We start from the raw sequence: 18,676 nt of genomic DNA, 5'->3' as shown, positions 1-18,676 counted from the left end.
TTTAAGAAAGTGTGTTAAAACTGATATGAGTCAGTGTCTTCTTCATTCAGTAAAAGCATAACATTATAACAAAATATTTCACTGTCCAGTAATAAACTATTGGAAAGAATCTCAAGCATATCATTAATCTTCTTTGTACATAATGAAATATACATTTTCATCCATTTTTATCTGTCAGTCTCAATCTCTACTTATACAAAAGATTCTAACCTGCCTATCCAAGGACAACAAAATGCACAGCTTCATTAATGCGTTAAGTATACCTAACCTAAACACTGTCAATATAACTTACATAGATTGGTTGTTCTGAAGGAATATGTCAATCACACCACAAAGTGCTTTCAGCTTTAATTTCAGCTGTTTCAACAGTATAAATTTCATATTACAAGTGCTGAAACCTGCTAAAAACATTGTATAATATTTAACCACTCTTGGCATTGTATATTTTATTACACAGATGCTGGGCCAATTCACTCCATTATTTTAGTTTGCAAACAGAAACCCAAAAGCTTCAGGTCAACCAACTGCACAGTGCCCTATGGCTGGATTTACAATGGGAAGCCAAATTCAAAGGAGCATATCACGTCTTAGAGAAGAGTACTGCATGCAGTACCCAGAGCACCTTCATCTTATAATTCCTGAAAGCTGATCTTAGCTTCTACAATTCTTAATTGGGAAACACATAAAAGCTATCCGGCAAACCCTAAAGTAAGGATAGGATGCATATTTCTTTTCTTTTTTTAAATGAAATTGAAGGGATTTTATTGTGCTTATGATTTTAGAATGTTTAAGTTTGACATTAGCATTTATTTTATATATAGTAACCATTTTATATTGATACTTATAGTGTTATCATGTAATCATTGTTTTGTTATTTTGTAATCATTATTTTGTAGTTAATTGCTTGATCAGATGCTTTATATATACATTGGAAAAGTAAGAGCTTCATGCTTTAGGTATAGGTGATTGCTTATATGAAAAGAGCACAGTAAGGGGAGGGGGGAAAGGAGTTACAGATGGAGCCTGGGTTGCTGTGTATGAGTCATCATCTAGGAATTATTTTTGTGTGCCATCTTATGCATAGTACCAAGACCTGATCTTTTTGTTCTGAAAAGGTATAAAAAGTGTAAGACATTTTTTCTGATTGTTGCCTTCATCTCTCTACCAGCCACGAAGAGAGATGGGGTCACCCAACTCTATTTTGATCAAAATAAAAGTTGTTTGTTTGCTGAAACCTCGACTCAGGAGTTTCTTTGGCTCTTTTAAATTCCTGAGTAATGCTGGGGCAATTGTGAGGCTAAGTGGAAAACCTTACAAAATGATGTAGTCCTGTCTGTTTTGCAGTCCTCCAAACCAAAGTATGTCCCTTATCCATTAAAATGTTATCCATTCTTGTCCTGGTATATTGTACAAATTATGGTTTATCCATATTTAAATCAAAATGGAAATCTAGTCTTTATTGCAGCAACTTGTCCTCAAACCATACACTGACTCAGAACATTGCCATGACTTAAGCATCCTATACCTTGATGTATTTAGTCAAATCAAACTGATGATCCTCACTGCATCTTGTGGCAATGGGTGAACTTTGTACACTTACTGATGGTGGGAATGAGTTATCCTAAAGAACCTGACATTATATTACATGTAATCCTCAATTTATGATCATAATGGAGCCTGACAACTATCATCACAAGTCATACTGGTCATTAAACAAGGTACCAATGTGATTGTCTCACTTAATGATCTCAATCTCTGGTCTCCCTACTGTGATTTTTAAGTCACTGTGTGGGTTGTTAAGTGGAGCATTGGGTGCCTCGGGAAGGGGAGGCCCTGGGAAGCCTAGCACAGCCCCAGGCTCGCACTGCAGCATCTTCCCTACTTGTTCTAAGGTATGCAGTTTTTAATATTGTCACTATTTTTTGTAACCAGTTGCACTGTATAACAGTTCATTTTTGTTTCCCCCCCCTCAAAGTACAATTTGACAAATGGTGATCTTTTCTTTGCAAGGAAAATGACTATTGAATACCCCATTTAACAAATGAATGCACTACATATTTTTGAAGAAGTTACTTATGCCATCTTATCTGTTCACTTGCAAGGAACTTGGATTTTTTTTATTGTTGCTACATATAGCATTGTGTACACTAAGCTGCCCACTCTGCTTACACATTCTCCAAATATCCCTTCCAAGTGGGAAATTTTATCATTGGGCCAATACATAGAAAACTGAGAGAATATCTGTTCTACAGCTAGAGGTCTTACAGAAATAATATTATCTGCTTCCACTTCGCTGCTTAAGAAAGAGACTGAAGGAGGAAAATACCTAAAATTTCTTTCCCCGATGCTAGCAAGAAAAGTTAATGATGCATTTACTATTCTCTTTTGTTCTCTTCCAGTTTCTTTATCTGCTGAAAGGCCTAACTGCTCTATCACCATGTTAGTACACTGATGATTTACATACAGTAAGTTTATATAGGTCGTTATATATTATTAGTCACCGTCAAATCTGACACCAGCCAGATCATATAAAAATGTAAAGAAGTAATACAAAATCAGAAGATGTGGTGAGATCTGGCCAAACGTCAGACACAACTGAATAGATATCATCATGATCATCATTATTATCATCATCATCATCATCATATTATTATTATTATTATTATTATTAGTAGTAGTAGTAGTAGTAGTCGTAGTATGTACAGTTACAAGGACACCAGGCAAACTCTATTATTATTTAGATTTGCCAATGACGGGTAGGGAAACAAATACTGCATTTCAAAAACTCTTTTTTTTCTCAACAAGATGCTTTAAATGCAATCAACTATTTTCAGTTTATCAAATTGTCCAAGTATATTAAACTTAATTCTTACTGCATATGCAAGATATTGTCAACTAAACATACGAACAACAAGACAATTCATCTTTTCATGAATTGCCATTCTCTATCACTCCTACTCTTACTTCATCTTTTGCAGATGCTGTTCTCATCAATGGCTGCTTTCTTCTTCCAAATGGTCAAACAGTGCCAAGTGTAATTCCCAAAGGAACCCTACACTTCAAAAAGCAGTATTCTGGAAATTATTCCTGTACTAGACTAACTTAAAATATCCAAAATTCTGGCTGGAAAAAGATAAATTGTAATTTCAGTGATAAGAAAACAGTAGTCATCTCTGTTTCAAATGTTACTTTGCTCTGTCCTCTGCCATGCAGTCAAAAGGAGTTTTGACTAATTCCCATTATAATTCGATGTTATGCATAGTCCTTGGTTTATTGGAACTGGAATTTCCATTATAAGCAATGTGGTCATAAAGTGCAAGTGCATCTGTCAGTTCTGCCCCAATCTGATCCCTTAGGGAAGTAAACTCTCAACTCCATTTGGTTGAAGTGAAAAGGCACTTTTACTAAAACGTTGATTGCAATAAAGACAAGTGGAATCTAAAATTCTCGCTTGTCAATACAGAACTAAACTCCTGGTTTCCCCTAGCCCTTCCCCATGGTCCGTCTGTGTGTAGCCAATCAGTCACCACAGAAATGTTTTGGGAAACACTGAGGTGTTTGGGTTGGTGAAATTCCACTCTTGGGGCAAATGGCCTTGAAGCCAGCGCACCAGCACAAACCAGATTCCAAAACACTCTGTTCTTCCTCAACTATCAATTCCCCCCTCCTAATTTCCCATAATAAAGGTATACAGCTTTATTGTCCATTTGTTCCCCCCTCCCTTCCCCGATTGATGGCAGAATGCTGGCAAGGCGCCAAGTCGAAGCTGGTGGATCTACAACATCACTTAGCGATGGCAATCCTGAAGTCCCAGTTGCCATTGTTAACTGAATCCCACAGTAATTATGTGAGGCAACATCCTTGAGACTTCCCACAACCAAAACCAGGAAACTGGCAGGAAGTTGCAAGTCCCAGATCTGTGGGCAGGTAAGTAGCTGCCACTAGGTGGGGGAGAGAGTAAGAAGGTGCATGAGGATGATGCAGGGGAGTGTTGGGGAGGGTGCATGAGGGAGAGAGGGATGTATGAGAAGTAGGAGTCAGGTGTAAGTATGTGCAAGAGGCTCTGCATGGATTGGGGAGGGTGTGTGTGAGTGGTCAACCAGTACAAGCACAGAAGGATTTGGGGGGTAGTGTGTGGATGGGGGAGAGCTATCCCAGTCACTTGCCACCTTCTCTGCTGGCTTTAATGATTTTTTGGGGAAGCTAGAAGGGAAGATTGCAAATGGTTATCACATGATTGTGGAATTCTTGGCAACCAGTAGTAAGTGCAAATGGATTGCCATGCTTATGTGACCATTGAGGATGCTAGAACAGCCACAGTTCCAAGTAACCACCATTTGTTCAGTATCATCATAACTTGGAATGGTCATTGGCCCAATGGTTGTAGGTTGAGGACTACCTGTAACAATCATTTTTAGTTAGGGTACACAAATCAAATGATGAGAAATACTATTCACGTGAAAAAACATATACTATATGTGAAAATTGAACCATTCCTTGTCAGACGTTTTTTCATTAAAAGTCAGAGTTTACTTTGTACAACCAACATGATTTTGGACCACCCACAGAGTATGAAGTTAGATTTTTGTATAGCAGATCACTGCATCATGTCCCCAGCTGTACTAAAACTCTGCCAATCTTCAAAAGCAAACAAAAAACCTTGTAGCTGATATGAAATTTCCCCCAGAATCGGCCCCAGAAAAGCCAAACAGGAGCAGGACAAAGGTATTTACAGCACAGAAACAGTACAAGTAGCCCTCCATTTACAACCATTGGTTTAATGATTGTTTGAAGTTACAACACTACTGAAAAAATTGACTTATGGCCAGTTTTCACACTTACGACTGTTGCAGCGTCCCCATGGTCACGTGATCAAAATTTGGGTGCTTGGCAACTGGCATGTATGACAGTTGCACTGTCCTAGGGTCATGTGATCATCATTTGTAACCTTCCCAGATGGCTTCTGACAAGCAAAGTCAATGGAGGAAGCCAGATACGCTTGACAACTGCATGATTCACTTAACAACTACAGTGATTTGCTGAACAACTGCAGCAAAAAGTCATAAAATGAGGCAAAACTCATTTAACTCCCTTGTTTAGCAATAGAAATTTTGGGCTCAATTGCGGTCAAGTTGAGGACTACCTGTAAAAAGAAGGACGATACTTAACTTTTCCATTCAAACCCTCTCCTTACCAACTACTTCACTGAAAAATTTACTTTTGAAAACAGAACAATCAGTAAGGCAGATAAGATATCCAGAGGGGGAAAAGTTGGGGAAAGAAAGAGGTTGCAAAGAAGAGATCAAAGGAGAGTGAGTGATTAAATATCTCCCTTCTCACTCTGCACAGTTCACTTTCATAGGCCTTCCTACTTGGTTTGGCCACATCAAACAAAAAACACAGGTTAATAAATTTATTTTCCCAAGATTTTGGCACTTGTTTATTTGCTTCAGAGTTTACAGCTAGTACATGTGCTGTCCCGCTCACTTACACACACATGTAACGGTGCTTTAATAGGTTTATTAATGTTCCCTGACAATTCCCTTCACCAAAATCCCAGAACTGTCCCAATTAAGTCCAGCCAAAAGCAGACTGATGCTAGTCCATAGAGCAATGGCCAATGAGTCCACAAGGCACTTGAAAGTTTCCTAAACAAGACAAAATTAAATCCATAACGCAAGAGGATTCATGAGGCAAGAAAAGTCCAGAGTTCACAATGCATGGTCCAAAGTCAAGGCATAGTGTCAATCCAAAGCAAGCAGGAATCACAGCGACCAGGAAACATGCAGCTAGGAAATAAACATATTGTCCTCACCATCATCTCCATCTGTCTGCTGTGCTAAATAGCCAGGTTCCAGTGCAGCCCATCAAGAAGGATGCGGCTGCCTCCTTATGAGTAATCAGGTTCACCTTAGCTGCTCCTGCCTTTTGTCTGCCCTATGTGTTCTTGGATCAGGTGCAGAAGGCAGTTCCTCTTCCTCTCCACTGACCAGCTGCAGCTGCATGCTTTTCCCACCTGAAGCCTCAGGGCTGTCCTGCTGCAGCTGTGCTTCAGCCAAATCCCTCTCAGACAGCTGATCAGAGCCATTGACCAACTCTCATCCTGATATGCCTAGGACTGGTTCATCCTCCGAACTGACATCTGGAGAGGTATCTGGGGATGTGTCCAACGGACTCATCGCACTACACACTAGAATTAGTGGTCTTCAATATGGTGCAATGGAAAGGCTTAGGACTAAAGGATGAAGTGGCATTTTATGATAGCAACTTACCTTTGTCTTCTCCCTCCCCAAAATGTAATGTTCTCAAAAATATCCACAAAACAGATCTCAACATAATCTCCAGGTACTCGGTGACTGGCCAGACCAGTCCACCCCAGGATGCACTCTGCTGGCGACATCACACCCCTCAACAATAACCAATGGAAGGCCTGATCATAGCAATAAATGAAACTTCTGTGTTGCTGTTCAATATGGCATGTTTTCCTTTAAAAATATTCTTATTTTATGGACAAGCTATGAAATAAGAATATTAAGAGAAGTGAAAAAATACAATATTGGTGTAAAGATTCACACTTACCTAACCCCTATATGAAGCGTGCAAGTATCTGCATTGGTATATTGTGAGTGTGATATCGCCAGCAAAGTGCATACTGAGGACCTGCAAGGAAGAGAAAAATGGAATCAGTTGTTGTGGCTTTGAACCATATTTTGGGAAATAGATATATTTCTACATAATCCTCCCTTGGAACTGCAATGCATTTAACCATTCATGTGTGCAATGCTTACATGCTAAACCCAAGATATATTCATTAGGGTATTATGTAAGCTCAAAAACAAATAAAAAATCAATTTTCTTCTATAATGTAACAGCAGCCCTATCTCATATTCACCATACTGCAAGGCATAATCACTACATGACCCTAAAAAGAAAAAAAATATAAAACTGAATACTTTTAATACCTTAATTTGAAAAAAAAAAGTCTTTAACAAGTAAGAATAGAACCTGATTTACATATGGCACTAATCAATAACATGGTACTTGGCTTTAGTTTAATATAAGGGGTGAGCCCATCCCCCACCAAAAACAGTGGCTTAGGAGCCACAAAGGATGGGTGTGTATATCACATCAAGATAAAACAAGCCAGAAGAGATTAACAAGGCACTTTTAACAAGGTCAAACTGCCAAATAAACAAGAAAACAAGGAATTATTTTAAGATCTCATAGCAGTTTTTTTTAAAATATAAAAGCTGCCCAGGCCTTGTGTAACTACATTTATTCAAAAGCAAATTTTTTTTGTCCAAATAAATAAATGAACGCTGATGGCCTTTGGTTCTGTGATTTGTGCTGTTCCCTTATAATGGAAAAGCAATTTTAAAATGCAGGGACAAGCCACAGTAAATTTAAGAAATGTATTCTATGCAACACCTAATCAGCTGGCTGATCTGGAAAGCTGAGTATAATTCTACCAGGATGATAAAGCATCTGTAAAGTCCAAGGCTACAAGCTAAACTGCTTTTGAAACATGACAAAGAACAGAATGACCACCTATTTTTGTATGTTGCAAGCAAACTGTTCAGCAATGTCCATGAAATTACAGAAGTCAAGCTTAGTTTCACTATTTAAATTATATATAGGATTACAACACAAGAAACATATGAAATTCCGGTTGCCAATTTTAAAAAAAAACCTTTTAAGGCCTCAAAACCAAGAGTTCTTTGTTATTGTCACACTCAAGATACAGCCCAGAATATAACATTTTTCAAATCACCAAAATACCCTGGCTATAAACATTAGTGCAGGTGAATATAACCTATGGCCTTTTAGACATTGCCAACCTTCACTGACAATAGCTCCAAGAAGCATGTCATTGTAGAAATGGTAGGAATTATAATGCTGCAACATTTGGAGGACAAAAGATTTCCCCACACCGAAATGGAATTAGAGCTTGCCTTAGTTACCAAAAGAGAAATGACGACTGAGGAAAGAAATAATTGAACTCTTCAGATATCTTAAATGGTTGTCCTATAAGGCAGGGTTTCTCAGCCTTGACAACTTTAAGCTGTATGGATTCCCAGAATTCCTCAGCCAGCATCTTTAAATTGCTAAGGTTGAGCAACACCAATATATACAGTTAGTCCTTGACCTATGACCACAATTGAGTCCAAAATTTCCATTGCTAAGCAAGACAGTTGTTAAATGAGTTTTACCTCATTTTATAATCTTTCTTGCCATAGTTGTAAGTGAATCACTAAAGTTGTTAAGTTAGTAACACGGTTAAGTGAATCTGGCTTCCCCACTGACTTTGCTTGTCACAAGGTCACAAAAGGTGATCACATGAACCTCTGGACACTGCAACCATCATAAATACATGCCAGTTACCAAGTGACCAAATTCTGATCATGTGACCATAGGGATGCTGCAATGATGTGAAAAATGGTCATAAATCATTTTTTCAGTGCCGCTGTAACTTTGTATGATCGATAAATGAATAATTGTAAGCTGAGGACTATCTATACAGGTTCCTTAACAACTGGTTGCTTAGTGACTGAAGTTATGACAGACCCCCCAGGTTGTACTTACAACCTGGTTGTGGAGTTCCGACAGTGACATGTGCACACACGAACACACACAGTGACATGACTTCATTTTGAATGTTTGGCAACTAGCTCAATTTTACAGCCAGTTGCAGTGTTCCATGATCATGTGACCATGATTAACAATTTTCTTTGCCAAATTTCAGCCATTTTGGCTGGTTTCTAGTAAAGAAAAAACAACCATAGGAATGAACTTATATAGACACCACATTTGCTTTTGGACCAGTATTCGCTCTATGATTGTTGCAAAAAAGGTCATAAAAATGGGTTGGTTACATGGGTGCTTCAACTTATGACCATCATGATGTATCATGGAAATCCTGGGCTCCATTACAGTTGTAAGTCAATAACTATATGTAGAAGAAGAGTTGACCTGTTTTCTAGTGCCCTACACGGCAGGACAAATGGGATGAAATTAAAAGGAAAGTACATCTGGGTTAGATATTTGGTGGAATTTTCTTACATTAGGAGCTATCAACTAGTGGAATCAGTTGCTTTTTGTAATGATATGTTCCTGTCACTGGAGATCTTCAAATAGGCTCTAGATAACCTTCAATCCAAAATGCTCTAGCAAATCCTATACCGAACAGGGAGATTAGAGTAGCTGAACTCTACAGTCTTTTCCTATTCTATTCCTATTATAATTATATGAAAAAGCATGCACAAAGTTAGTTTAATTAAGTGAATGAGTCAATTTGAAGCTAAGTCTTAAGTCTGTGATTCATCATAAATGGTAGATTATCGTGTACATAAATACAACTTTCCAGTGGCCATCCAGTGCCCAAGAAAGGCAACCCACAATCTTGAGATCCTTTATCTGTCACAAACAGTGGGAAGAGAGCACTAACTACATTTGAAGCTAGTAGTGGTATATCACATAACTGATAAGGGCTAAAGAATTAAGTCCAACTGACCTAGATATCATTTTACAGGGAAAGGCTGAATCAATTCCTTGTTCTACAATGGACACAAAACTTAAGTTTGTATAACTGCACCTGCTCACTTGCTTTCCTGATTTTAATGTCAATTTAGGTTGAAGCACCTCAGGGCAAAACATGTTTATGTTTATATAATTTAAAAGTACAATATACTCTGAAAGCATTACCTAAACAAAGTGAACATTATTCTAGTTTGCAACCCTTCCCTTATGAAAATATAAAGCCCCTGCCAATTTTCTTGATTTTATAGCGATAAAAACTTAACAAACAAAAAAGATATTAGAAAAAACAGAATAATAAGATAATGTGTTATAATTGTAAAGAAAATTCCAAAAAATAAAAAATTCAGTGTAGATATAGACTCATACCCACAAAGATCAAATGATATATAGCCTATTAATAGCTATACATGCATTCTATAAATATTAATTTCAAAATATCTTGTATAGAATAAAGCCTATATATTGCCTTCTAAACTAGGCCTGCATAACATTGGGCCCTCCAAGAAGCCTTGTGAAGCCTACCAATGTTTTTTAAAAACTCAGTTTGCTGCCACTAAATATTACTGCTGCCAGGATCTGCCGCTACTTCAAAAGACACACTGCCATCCAATGCTTCCAGGACTTAACAGTACTGCTAGCTCCAGTGCTGCCATTATTGTGCTAGCCACCAAAACAGCTGATTGATGTGACAGATATTCTTTTGCAGCCCATTGTTATTTTTAAAATGTTAAAGTGGCCCTTTCTCCTTTACTAGCTGTACAGCTGTGTTGCAGATTATTCTAAATCAGATCCTAGAAGAGCAGCTTCTCTAAAAAATGGACAACAATACAATTCTAAGAAGGTCCACATGTCTTCATGGAAGAGCAAAATAGTTTATTATTGTGATTGTTCATTATAGAAAATCCATGTAATGAAGCAATCATCTTGAGGACTAGGATCAAGTTCACCCTCAGCCCTAAAATCTCAGTCGTGGACACTGGGCCAGTTATACTCAACCCAGCCACAGAGTGATTCGTCTGGACATCATGATGGAAAAGGGATTCCTACATATGCACCCTGACCTCCTGCGGAAAAATGGGATATAAATCCAGTGCATAACTTTTGAAGCAGTTTTCTACGAAGTTGTAAATATGAAGCCAGAAAAACAGGAGATGAAAATGATTATAATAAAAGGGAAAGTATTGCTGAGTTCATGGTGCTTATTTCTGAAACAGCTAGACAGGATTATAGTGCATAGCAGGTTCTGGTCTGTCTTTCAAGATCTGCAGGGAACTGGGGCATTTAAAAAAAAAAAGACAGCAGCTACAGTATCACACAGCAATGCAGCAAGGAACAAGTGACTAAGGAGACAGTCAAAACTGGGAACCTTCAGAAGAGGAAAAATCCATAACTTTTCAAGCAGTTAACTTTTAAAAAGGCACTGGAGAAGAAACATGCTTTTTTGCTCTAGGTAAACATTCATTGGTGGATCTTTACCAGAATATATGTCTCTATCAAATAAAGTTGAAGAGAGACAGTTGCCAATTCTTAGATCTTTTTTTCCTATGCCAGCTACCAACATTAAACACAAAACGTAAAAGGTGATCCAAATACTGCAAAAAGGGCTTGAAAAACAAATCATCACTGTCACTGTAGATTCACATACAATCCTCTGCACCACTCATTAAACAAATCTGGAGGGAAGAAGCCTGTGCTACTTCAGACAGCAGGAACGAATCCCTGGTCTCATTTTTACTTTGTCATGCATTCCGAAGCCCCTTGAAGGGTACACTGTTCATTTGGATTCCTAGTCATTCACAATGGATTTATGATACAATGTGTAATCTTTCCTAGTCTCTAGTTCCAATACAATCAGAGAGAGAAAAAAGCACTAAAAGCCAAAGATTAACACATAAACACACAGAGCTAGTTGAACTGGAAAAAAGGCATCCCCATTTAAAGGTTTTGTTTCACCTTCTACAAATTTCAAGATATCAATAACAAAAAAAGTTCTATGTGTATGGTGCAGAAATAAGGTGCATGGTAGTCAAAAGCAGCATGTCACAAGCCACAATTCAAAATATTAACTATAGGGCACTGACCACAACTTCCACCTCACATCTTTATTTGTTCCATTAATGAACAACCTTCAAGGTAGGACTTGAAAATATATACTTTTAGAATACTATAACACATCTCTAAAAAGATTAACTAATAACAGCATCCAAAAAGGTACAGTTCATATTACTTTTATTATGTAAAAGGAAAGAATGATGATCCTTTGATATAATGTAAAACAAGTGAGTGTCATAAGAAAGAAATAATAGAATATGCATTGAGAGAGCTCCCTTACAACCTTTCACATATATATTGGAAGAGGGGGGAAAAACGACATCCAATAATGACAGCAAAAATCATGCCATTGAGTTCTCTTGAGCAAAAGAAAATCTGGAAATACCCAAATTTTAGGACATTCTACCCTCTTCTCAAACATGTAACAGGGCCAATTATTGAACAGGAATAGGATAATACCACGATTGATGGAGCAACTGAATTAAATAAATTGTAGCAGAAAGGTGTGGAGGGAAGAGTATAATCTCTAAGTAAAGATGATGGAGAGAAAAATCAAGTGACCATGAGAAATATTTATCCTTCCTGTAGAATATTTATCTCAATCTTCCTAATACAGATAAAATATCTGAGCACATAACAAAGAGAGGTTCTGTTGTCCTGTTCCTTTATTAGAGATCATATTGCCAGTTCCTATGTAAGGGCCAAGGCAAGGCGAACACAGCAGGCAGAACTGTACAATATTCATCTTGAAATTAATACTGATGTGTTGAAAAGTCATCAGTGAAGAATGAAGGCACATCAAGTGTTTGGGGAAGGAGGGAGGAACAGGAGTGACCGTGAACCGGCATTTCACAGGTACAAAAAACCCCGGTTTGTCATTTGTCCCCTGCGACCTGTCAAATAAGCCAAGGGGAAAAACGGAACTAAAGAAAGGGTTTCTAGAGACACAGAGAGATCTGCGCACATGTAATTAGGTGCACGCCCAGCATTTATTACTTTTAAACAGAAAACTGGTACCAGGTTTTAGCAGCGGTCCTGAAGAACCGGACTGCAGCGCGAATGCCCAGATGCCCTGCCGCGTTTCTCAAAGAGCCTGCGACTCACCGTAGATCATGGCCAGGCCGGTCTCATGGAGGAAGCGGACCCGGCGATGTTTGAAAAGCCAGATGGTGAGAATAGTGAGGGTGAGGAGGAGAATGAACGTCAGGAGGCTCACGCTGTCTTGCCGGTGGCTTTCCTCAGCTTCTTTCTCCGTGGTGATCTCCTCAATGGCGCTGCTGCTCCGTTCCCCCAGGCACAGCCCAGGGACTGGGGAGAGGACGAGAAGCAGGAGCCGCAGACGCGCCATGGTCGGCTCCCCTGGAGCACCGCTCGTGCCCGCCTGCGTCCTCTCGGCGCGCCGAGCTTCCTGCCAGCAGCCACTGCAGCAGCCGGGCAGCCTTCTGCTCGGGCGACGGTGCTGAACGCTCAGGCAACTCGTCGCTTCTGGCCAGATAGGCAGAAGCGACTTCGGCAGGCAGAATCACCGAACTCCACCCCTCGGTGTCGCAGCTCCGGCATTAAGTTTACCGAAAGGCGCTCTCGCGCCTCGTTTCTAAAGGCTGGCCACGCTTAGGACAGCGCGCCGCCTCCCCTTCCCGCTGCACCGGGGCGGAGTCTACGCTTGCAGCAGAAAGAGTAGACTGGGCTGCACCATTGCAGGATGAGGGAAGGGTGGTTACCTCTTTTGGATGCTCTCCTTTATCAAAGCAATATAATTACTTGGAGATCTAGCACAGGGCGAGTTTGAGAAAGGACTCTTCAATCGTTGCACGGTTTGCTTGAATTATATAAATAATTATAGTCAGATTTCAAAATAAAATCCCCCAACCAAACCTTCAAATTACGAGCTGTTCGATCCCTCTTTTATTCAGCTGATGTACCTCTGTTAGTTCGGAATAAATTAACTGCTACTTCGGAGGGCATTCTGTTTTTGTGGCTTTTGCCCTCTTTCCCCAATTACAAGCGAAAAGTAAAAGACGCGGATGAACTAGGAAATTACAACAGGTCAATTTGGGACTGTTAATAACCTAACCTCAAACTGAAGTCTTAAAACTCATCGTCGCTGAGTTTGCATGACCTAGTTACAAGTTAGCCTACCAAGCTGTAGCTTATTTCATTATGTGTTGATCCAGTCTATGTAGTCAATTATGACTTGGAATGTCGTTCAAATTCAATATTGTGAAAACTATGGTTTATTCTGGGGCAAGCAGGTTGTGTGAATACAATTAGGATTGTGTTAATGGCTGCGACTGATAGGAATCACCACTGGGCACAAGATTGTCCCTTCTGCAAGCACATTTACTTGGGAGTAGGCACTACTTAAGACTTATATAAAGGGGATTTTGCTGCATAGATTTGTATACTGTAGTCCTTAAAGAAGGTCTCTGCTTCACTCTTTAAAGTAGTGGGAAATTTTCTAATTTGTTTTTCAGGTGCAGTGCTTTCACACGTGGCTTATAAAAATATATTTAAAACAAACTAGCAAAAGAAAGCTCAGGACTGTATTGGTTGGAAACATGCGGAAGAGGCCTTCATCCTGCAGTGAATAGAAATAGAATAGAACCTTGGAGGTCTTTTAGTCCACCCCCCTGCTCAAGCAGGAGAAACTTACTATACCATCTCAGACAAGTGACTGTCTAGTCTCTTCTTAAAAACCTCCAGTGATGGAGTGTCCACGATTTCTGAAGGTAAGCTGTTCCACTGGTTAATTGTCCTCACTGTTAGGAAGTTTCTCCTTAATTCCAGGTTGCTTCTCTCTTTGATCAGTTTCCAACCATTGTTTCTTGTCCTGTCCTCTGATGCTTTGGAGAATAATTTGATCCCCTCTTCTTTGTAGCAGCCCCTCAAATACTGGAATACTGCTATCATGTCACCCCTATTTCTTCTTTTCTTTAGACTAGCCAAACCCAAGTCCTGCAGCTATTCATATGTTTTAGTCTCCAGGCCTTTGATCATCTTAATTGCTCTTCTCTCTGCTTTTTCCAAAGTCTCAACATCTTTTTTGTAGTATGGTGACCAAAATTGGTTGCAGTATTCCAGGTGTGGTCTCCTAGGGTTTTATAAAGTGGTACTAATACTTTGTGTGATCTTGATTCCATGCCTCTATTTATACAACCCAGGACTGTATTAGCTTTTTTGGCTGCTGCTTCACACTGCTGGCTCATAGTCAAGTGATCATCCACTAGGACTCTCACAGTTGCTGTTTTTGAGCCAGGTCTCACCTAATCTGTACTTAAACCTTTGATTTTTCCTGCCTAACTGTAAAACTTTGCTATTCTCCACATTAAAATTCATTTTGTTGGATAGGGCCCATTGTTCAAGTTTGTCAATATCTTTTTGGATCCTGATCTTGTCTTCTGGGGTATTGGCTATTCCTGCCAGTTTAGTGTAATCTGCAAATTTGATGAGTTCCCCTTCTATTCTCTCATCTAAGTCATTTATGAAGATATTAGAGTACTGGACCTAAGACAGAGCCTTGTGGTACTCCACTGCTTACTTCTCTCCATGTGGATGTAGTAGTAGTACCATGTGGATGTAGTACCATAGGGACTACTCGTTGAGTACGGTTTATCAGCCAGTTACAAATCCATCTGGTGGTGATGTTGTCTATTCCACCTATTTGTAGTTTACCAAGGAGTAGGTTGTGGTCTACTTTGTCAAATGCCTTACTGAAATCTAAGTATACTATGTCCACATCATGTCGCTGGTCTATTAATTTAGCCACTTCGTCAAAGAATGAAATAAGATTGGTTTGGCATGATCTGTTTTTAACAAACCCATCCGGGCTACTAGTTATAACTTTGTTTGCTTCTAGTTGTTCACAGATCTGTTTTTTTATTCATCTTTTCCAGGATCTTCCCAGGTATTGATGTTAGACTGATTGATCTGTAGTTTCCTGGGTCTGTTTCCCCCCCCCTTTCTTGAAGATGGGAACCATATCAGCCCTTTTCCAATCTTCAGGTACTTCCCTGGTGCTCCAGGATTTTTGAAAGATATGAAACAATGGTTCTGAAATAAAATCTCCCAGCTTCTTCAGAACTTTGGGATGTAATCTGTCGGGTCCTGGTGATTTATATTTGTCAAGGTCGGATAGGTGTTCTCTTACCATTTTCTTGCTTATTTTAATTCTTGTTTCTAGTTTGTCTTTTGCAGTAGTTTTTTTTGGTATGTTGGGCTATAATTTTTTGTGTGAAGACTGATGCAAAGAATGAGTTAAGCAGCTCTGCTTTCTCCCTGTTGCCTGTTACTTCCTTGCTATCTTCTCTCTTTAGTGGACCTACAGTTTCCTTGAGTTTTTTCTTGTTATTAATATGTTAAAAGAAACTTTTTTTATTATCCTCCATTTCTGTTGCAAGTTTTTGTTAATTCTGAGCCTTTGCTTCCCTGACTTCATCTTTGCATGTTCTGGCTGTCTGCTGATAATCAGTCTTAGTTATGTTTCCCTCTTTCCATTTTTTGTACTTGTCCTTTTTTTTTCAGTTTGTCTGATTTTTGTACAGCCTTGGTGGTTTCTTCCTGACATTCTTGTTTTTCTTTTTCAGTGGTATTGTGAAAGCACCACTATGTGCGTGCACACCAAAATGATCCCCCACGTGTGCGCACACCAATGGGCCACACACAAGTGCATGCGCACAGGCAAACAGCCACACACAATCGCATGCACACACGCAAACGGGGCTGCACAGGCACGAGTGCTGCACTTGGGGCAGTGCTAGAGCTGGCAGGGACGCTATGGGCAGAACTAGTGCCGGTGGGACCTCTGGGGCGGGACGGTGTAAGCGGTGACTGGATGTTCGGGGCGGCGCTAGTACCGGTGGGACACTCAGGGGCATGGCGGTGCTATTGCCAGCAGGACGCTTGGGGGGTGAGGCGGTGCTAGCGCGAGTGGCTGGCCATCCCTTCACGCGGCCCGATGGCCAAGCGGCTGCAGCCTGGTAGTGGGGCCATGGCACACAGGTTGGGAACCACTGCACTAGGACTGCAAGGTCCCTTTCACAGTTAATGTTTTTAAGTCAGGTCTTGCCCAATCTTTGGTTTTTTCTGCCTAAATGTAAGACTTTGCTTTTCTCCATATTGAAACTCATTTTGTTGGATAGGGCCCATTGTTCAAGTTTGTCAAGACCTTGTCTTCTGGGGTGTTGGCTACTCCTGTCAGTTTGGTGTCATCTGCAAACTGACTCCTGTCAGTTTGGTGTCATCTGCAAATTTGATGAGTTCCCCTTCAATTCCCTCATCTAAGTCATTTATGAAGATATTGAAGAGTACTGGGCCTAAGGCAGAACTTTGTAGTGCCCCACTGCTTACTTCTCTCCATGTAGATGTAATACCATTGAGGTCTACTTGTTGAGTATGGTTTGTCACCCAGCTACAGATCCATCTGGGGGTGATGTTGTCTATTCCACCTTTTCCTAGCTTACCAAGGAGTAGGTTGTGGTCTACTTTGTCAAATGCCTTACTGAAATCTAAGTATACTACGTCCACTGCGCTTCCCTGGTCTACTAGTTTAGTCACTTTATCGAAGAACGTAATAAGATTGGTTTGGCATGATCTGTTTTTAACAAACCTGTGCTGGCTACTAGTTATGACTTTGTGAGATCTTTTTTTTTTTTTTTGTGAGAAGTTGGAAGGCCTGACTGAACTTTTTTTAGTCTCACGAACTCCGTTTCCCTGCAGCAAGAGAGAAATGCGCCAGAGTTGGAAAGCAGGTTAATTAATTTTTTTGCTTTCAGGAAGAGGGAGGAGCTGGGCGATGGTGCGCCAAGCTCTATACTGTAGCAGCACCGGGAGGAGAAGTGGCAGGAAATGGGGCTGCCATTTTGAGAACGGAGAAGGGAGATGCAGGGCGATGCAAGCAAGTGCTCTTTTCTGCTCTGTATCGCGCAGCGCAGAGCCGTTCTCCTCGTTCTCTCCAGTGGCGGCGACAGAGGGCTGGTGGAGAGAGGTGGCAGTCATGGCGCAAGCCACAGGAGAGTTGGGGGAGAAGGAGGTGGTGGCTGCCGCCAGGCAGGTGATCTGTGGGGTGGAGCGTGAAGAAAGCCCCTCCAGCAGCGCGCAGCAGCAGCAGAGCCTTTCACTGTCACTCCCCCTTGGCTCCGAAATGGTGGAAGGGGACCAGGTCTACTCAGCCCATCCTCCATACGGTAGCATGGCAGTCTGACTCGGGAGGGGAGTGAAATGGAGCAAGGAATGGCCTGGCTGGGGGGGGGGCTGAAGGAAGCGGGTGTGGGGCGCATGGGACAACTCCACCCCTCCTTCACCTGCCTGTCCTTGTTGCAATATGCCATGCGGCCTCCTCCCACGAGTGGCCACAGAAATGGGGCAGCAGCCATGTGGGCTCTTGCTGGATGGGGTTGTTGGTGCTGCCACCGCAAGGCGAGGCAGGTATCACAGAAAATATAAGACACTGCCCGAAAGTAAGATCTAATGCTTCTTTTGGAGGCAAAAATAATATAAGACCAGGTCTTTCGGGGAAACATGGTACGAACATAAAAGCCCAGTCCAACACAATACCACTGAAAAACAAGAAATTCAAGAAGAAACCAGCATGGCTGCACAAAAATCTCTCTGACAAACTGAAAGACAAAAAGGACAAATACAAATAATGGAAATAGGGGCACATAACTAAGGTCATGCACTCCTGAGGATGGACTTCCGGACCGCTTCCCCTCGCCGCAGGGAGACGGAACCACTTAGATGGTTCCGTCCCAGGCTCCTGATGGACCCGGAGAGGTTTCTGACGGAGCTTGGGCCATATCCGGAGGCGTTAGGTCACGACTCAGCGGAAGATCAGGCTGCGGCCTGGGATGCGGCCGCAGCCGCAGCACTGGACGGAGTCGTGCCGCTGCAGCCTCTGACCCGGCGTAGATCTCAATTAGCCCCTTGGTTTACTGAGGAGCTGAGAGAGATGAAACGCCGGAAAAGACGCCTAGAGAGCAGTTGGAGGACGTCCCGAACCGAATCCGACCGAACACAGGTAAGGAGACATATTAGATCTTACCTTGTGGCGATGAGGGTGGCGAGGTCTAACTACTACTCCACCCTCATT

General features: G+C 40.9%; 1 protein-coding gene across 2 annotated transcripts in view; it reads right to left on the bottom strand.

Moving 5' to 3' along the window:
- SLC9A7 (solute carrier family 9 member A7) overlaps window positions 1-12,938 on the bottom strand; it is a 67,524-nt gene extending 54,586 nt beyond the window's left edge. For both annotated transcript variants that reach the window (XM_015812270.2, XM_029283401.1), the window contains exon 1: window positions 12,694-12,938. In XM_015812270.2, the coding sequence (XP_015667756.1) occupies window positions 12,694-12,937 (244 nt within the window). In that variant the 5' untranslated portion in view covers window position 12,938. The remainder of the gene's footprint in view (window positions 1-12,693) is intronic.
- Between the last annotated feature and the right edge of the window lie 5,738 nt (window positions 12,939-18,676).

Source organism: Protobothrops mucrosquamatus, unplaced genomic scaffold (genome assembly GCF_001527695.2).
Source record: "Protobothrops mucrosquamatus isolate PMUCROS unplaced genomic scaffold, P.Mucros_1.0 scaffold77, whole genome shotgun sequence".
NCBI classification, from domain to species: domain Eukaryota; kingdom Metazoa; phylum Chordata; class Lepidosauria; order Squamata; family Viperidae; genus Protobothrops; species Protobothrops mucrosquamatus.
Note: the sequence above shows the minus strand (reverse complement) of the source record. Positions and strands in the feature narration are given on the sequence as shown.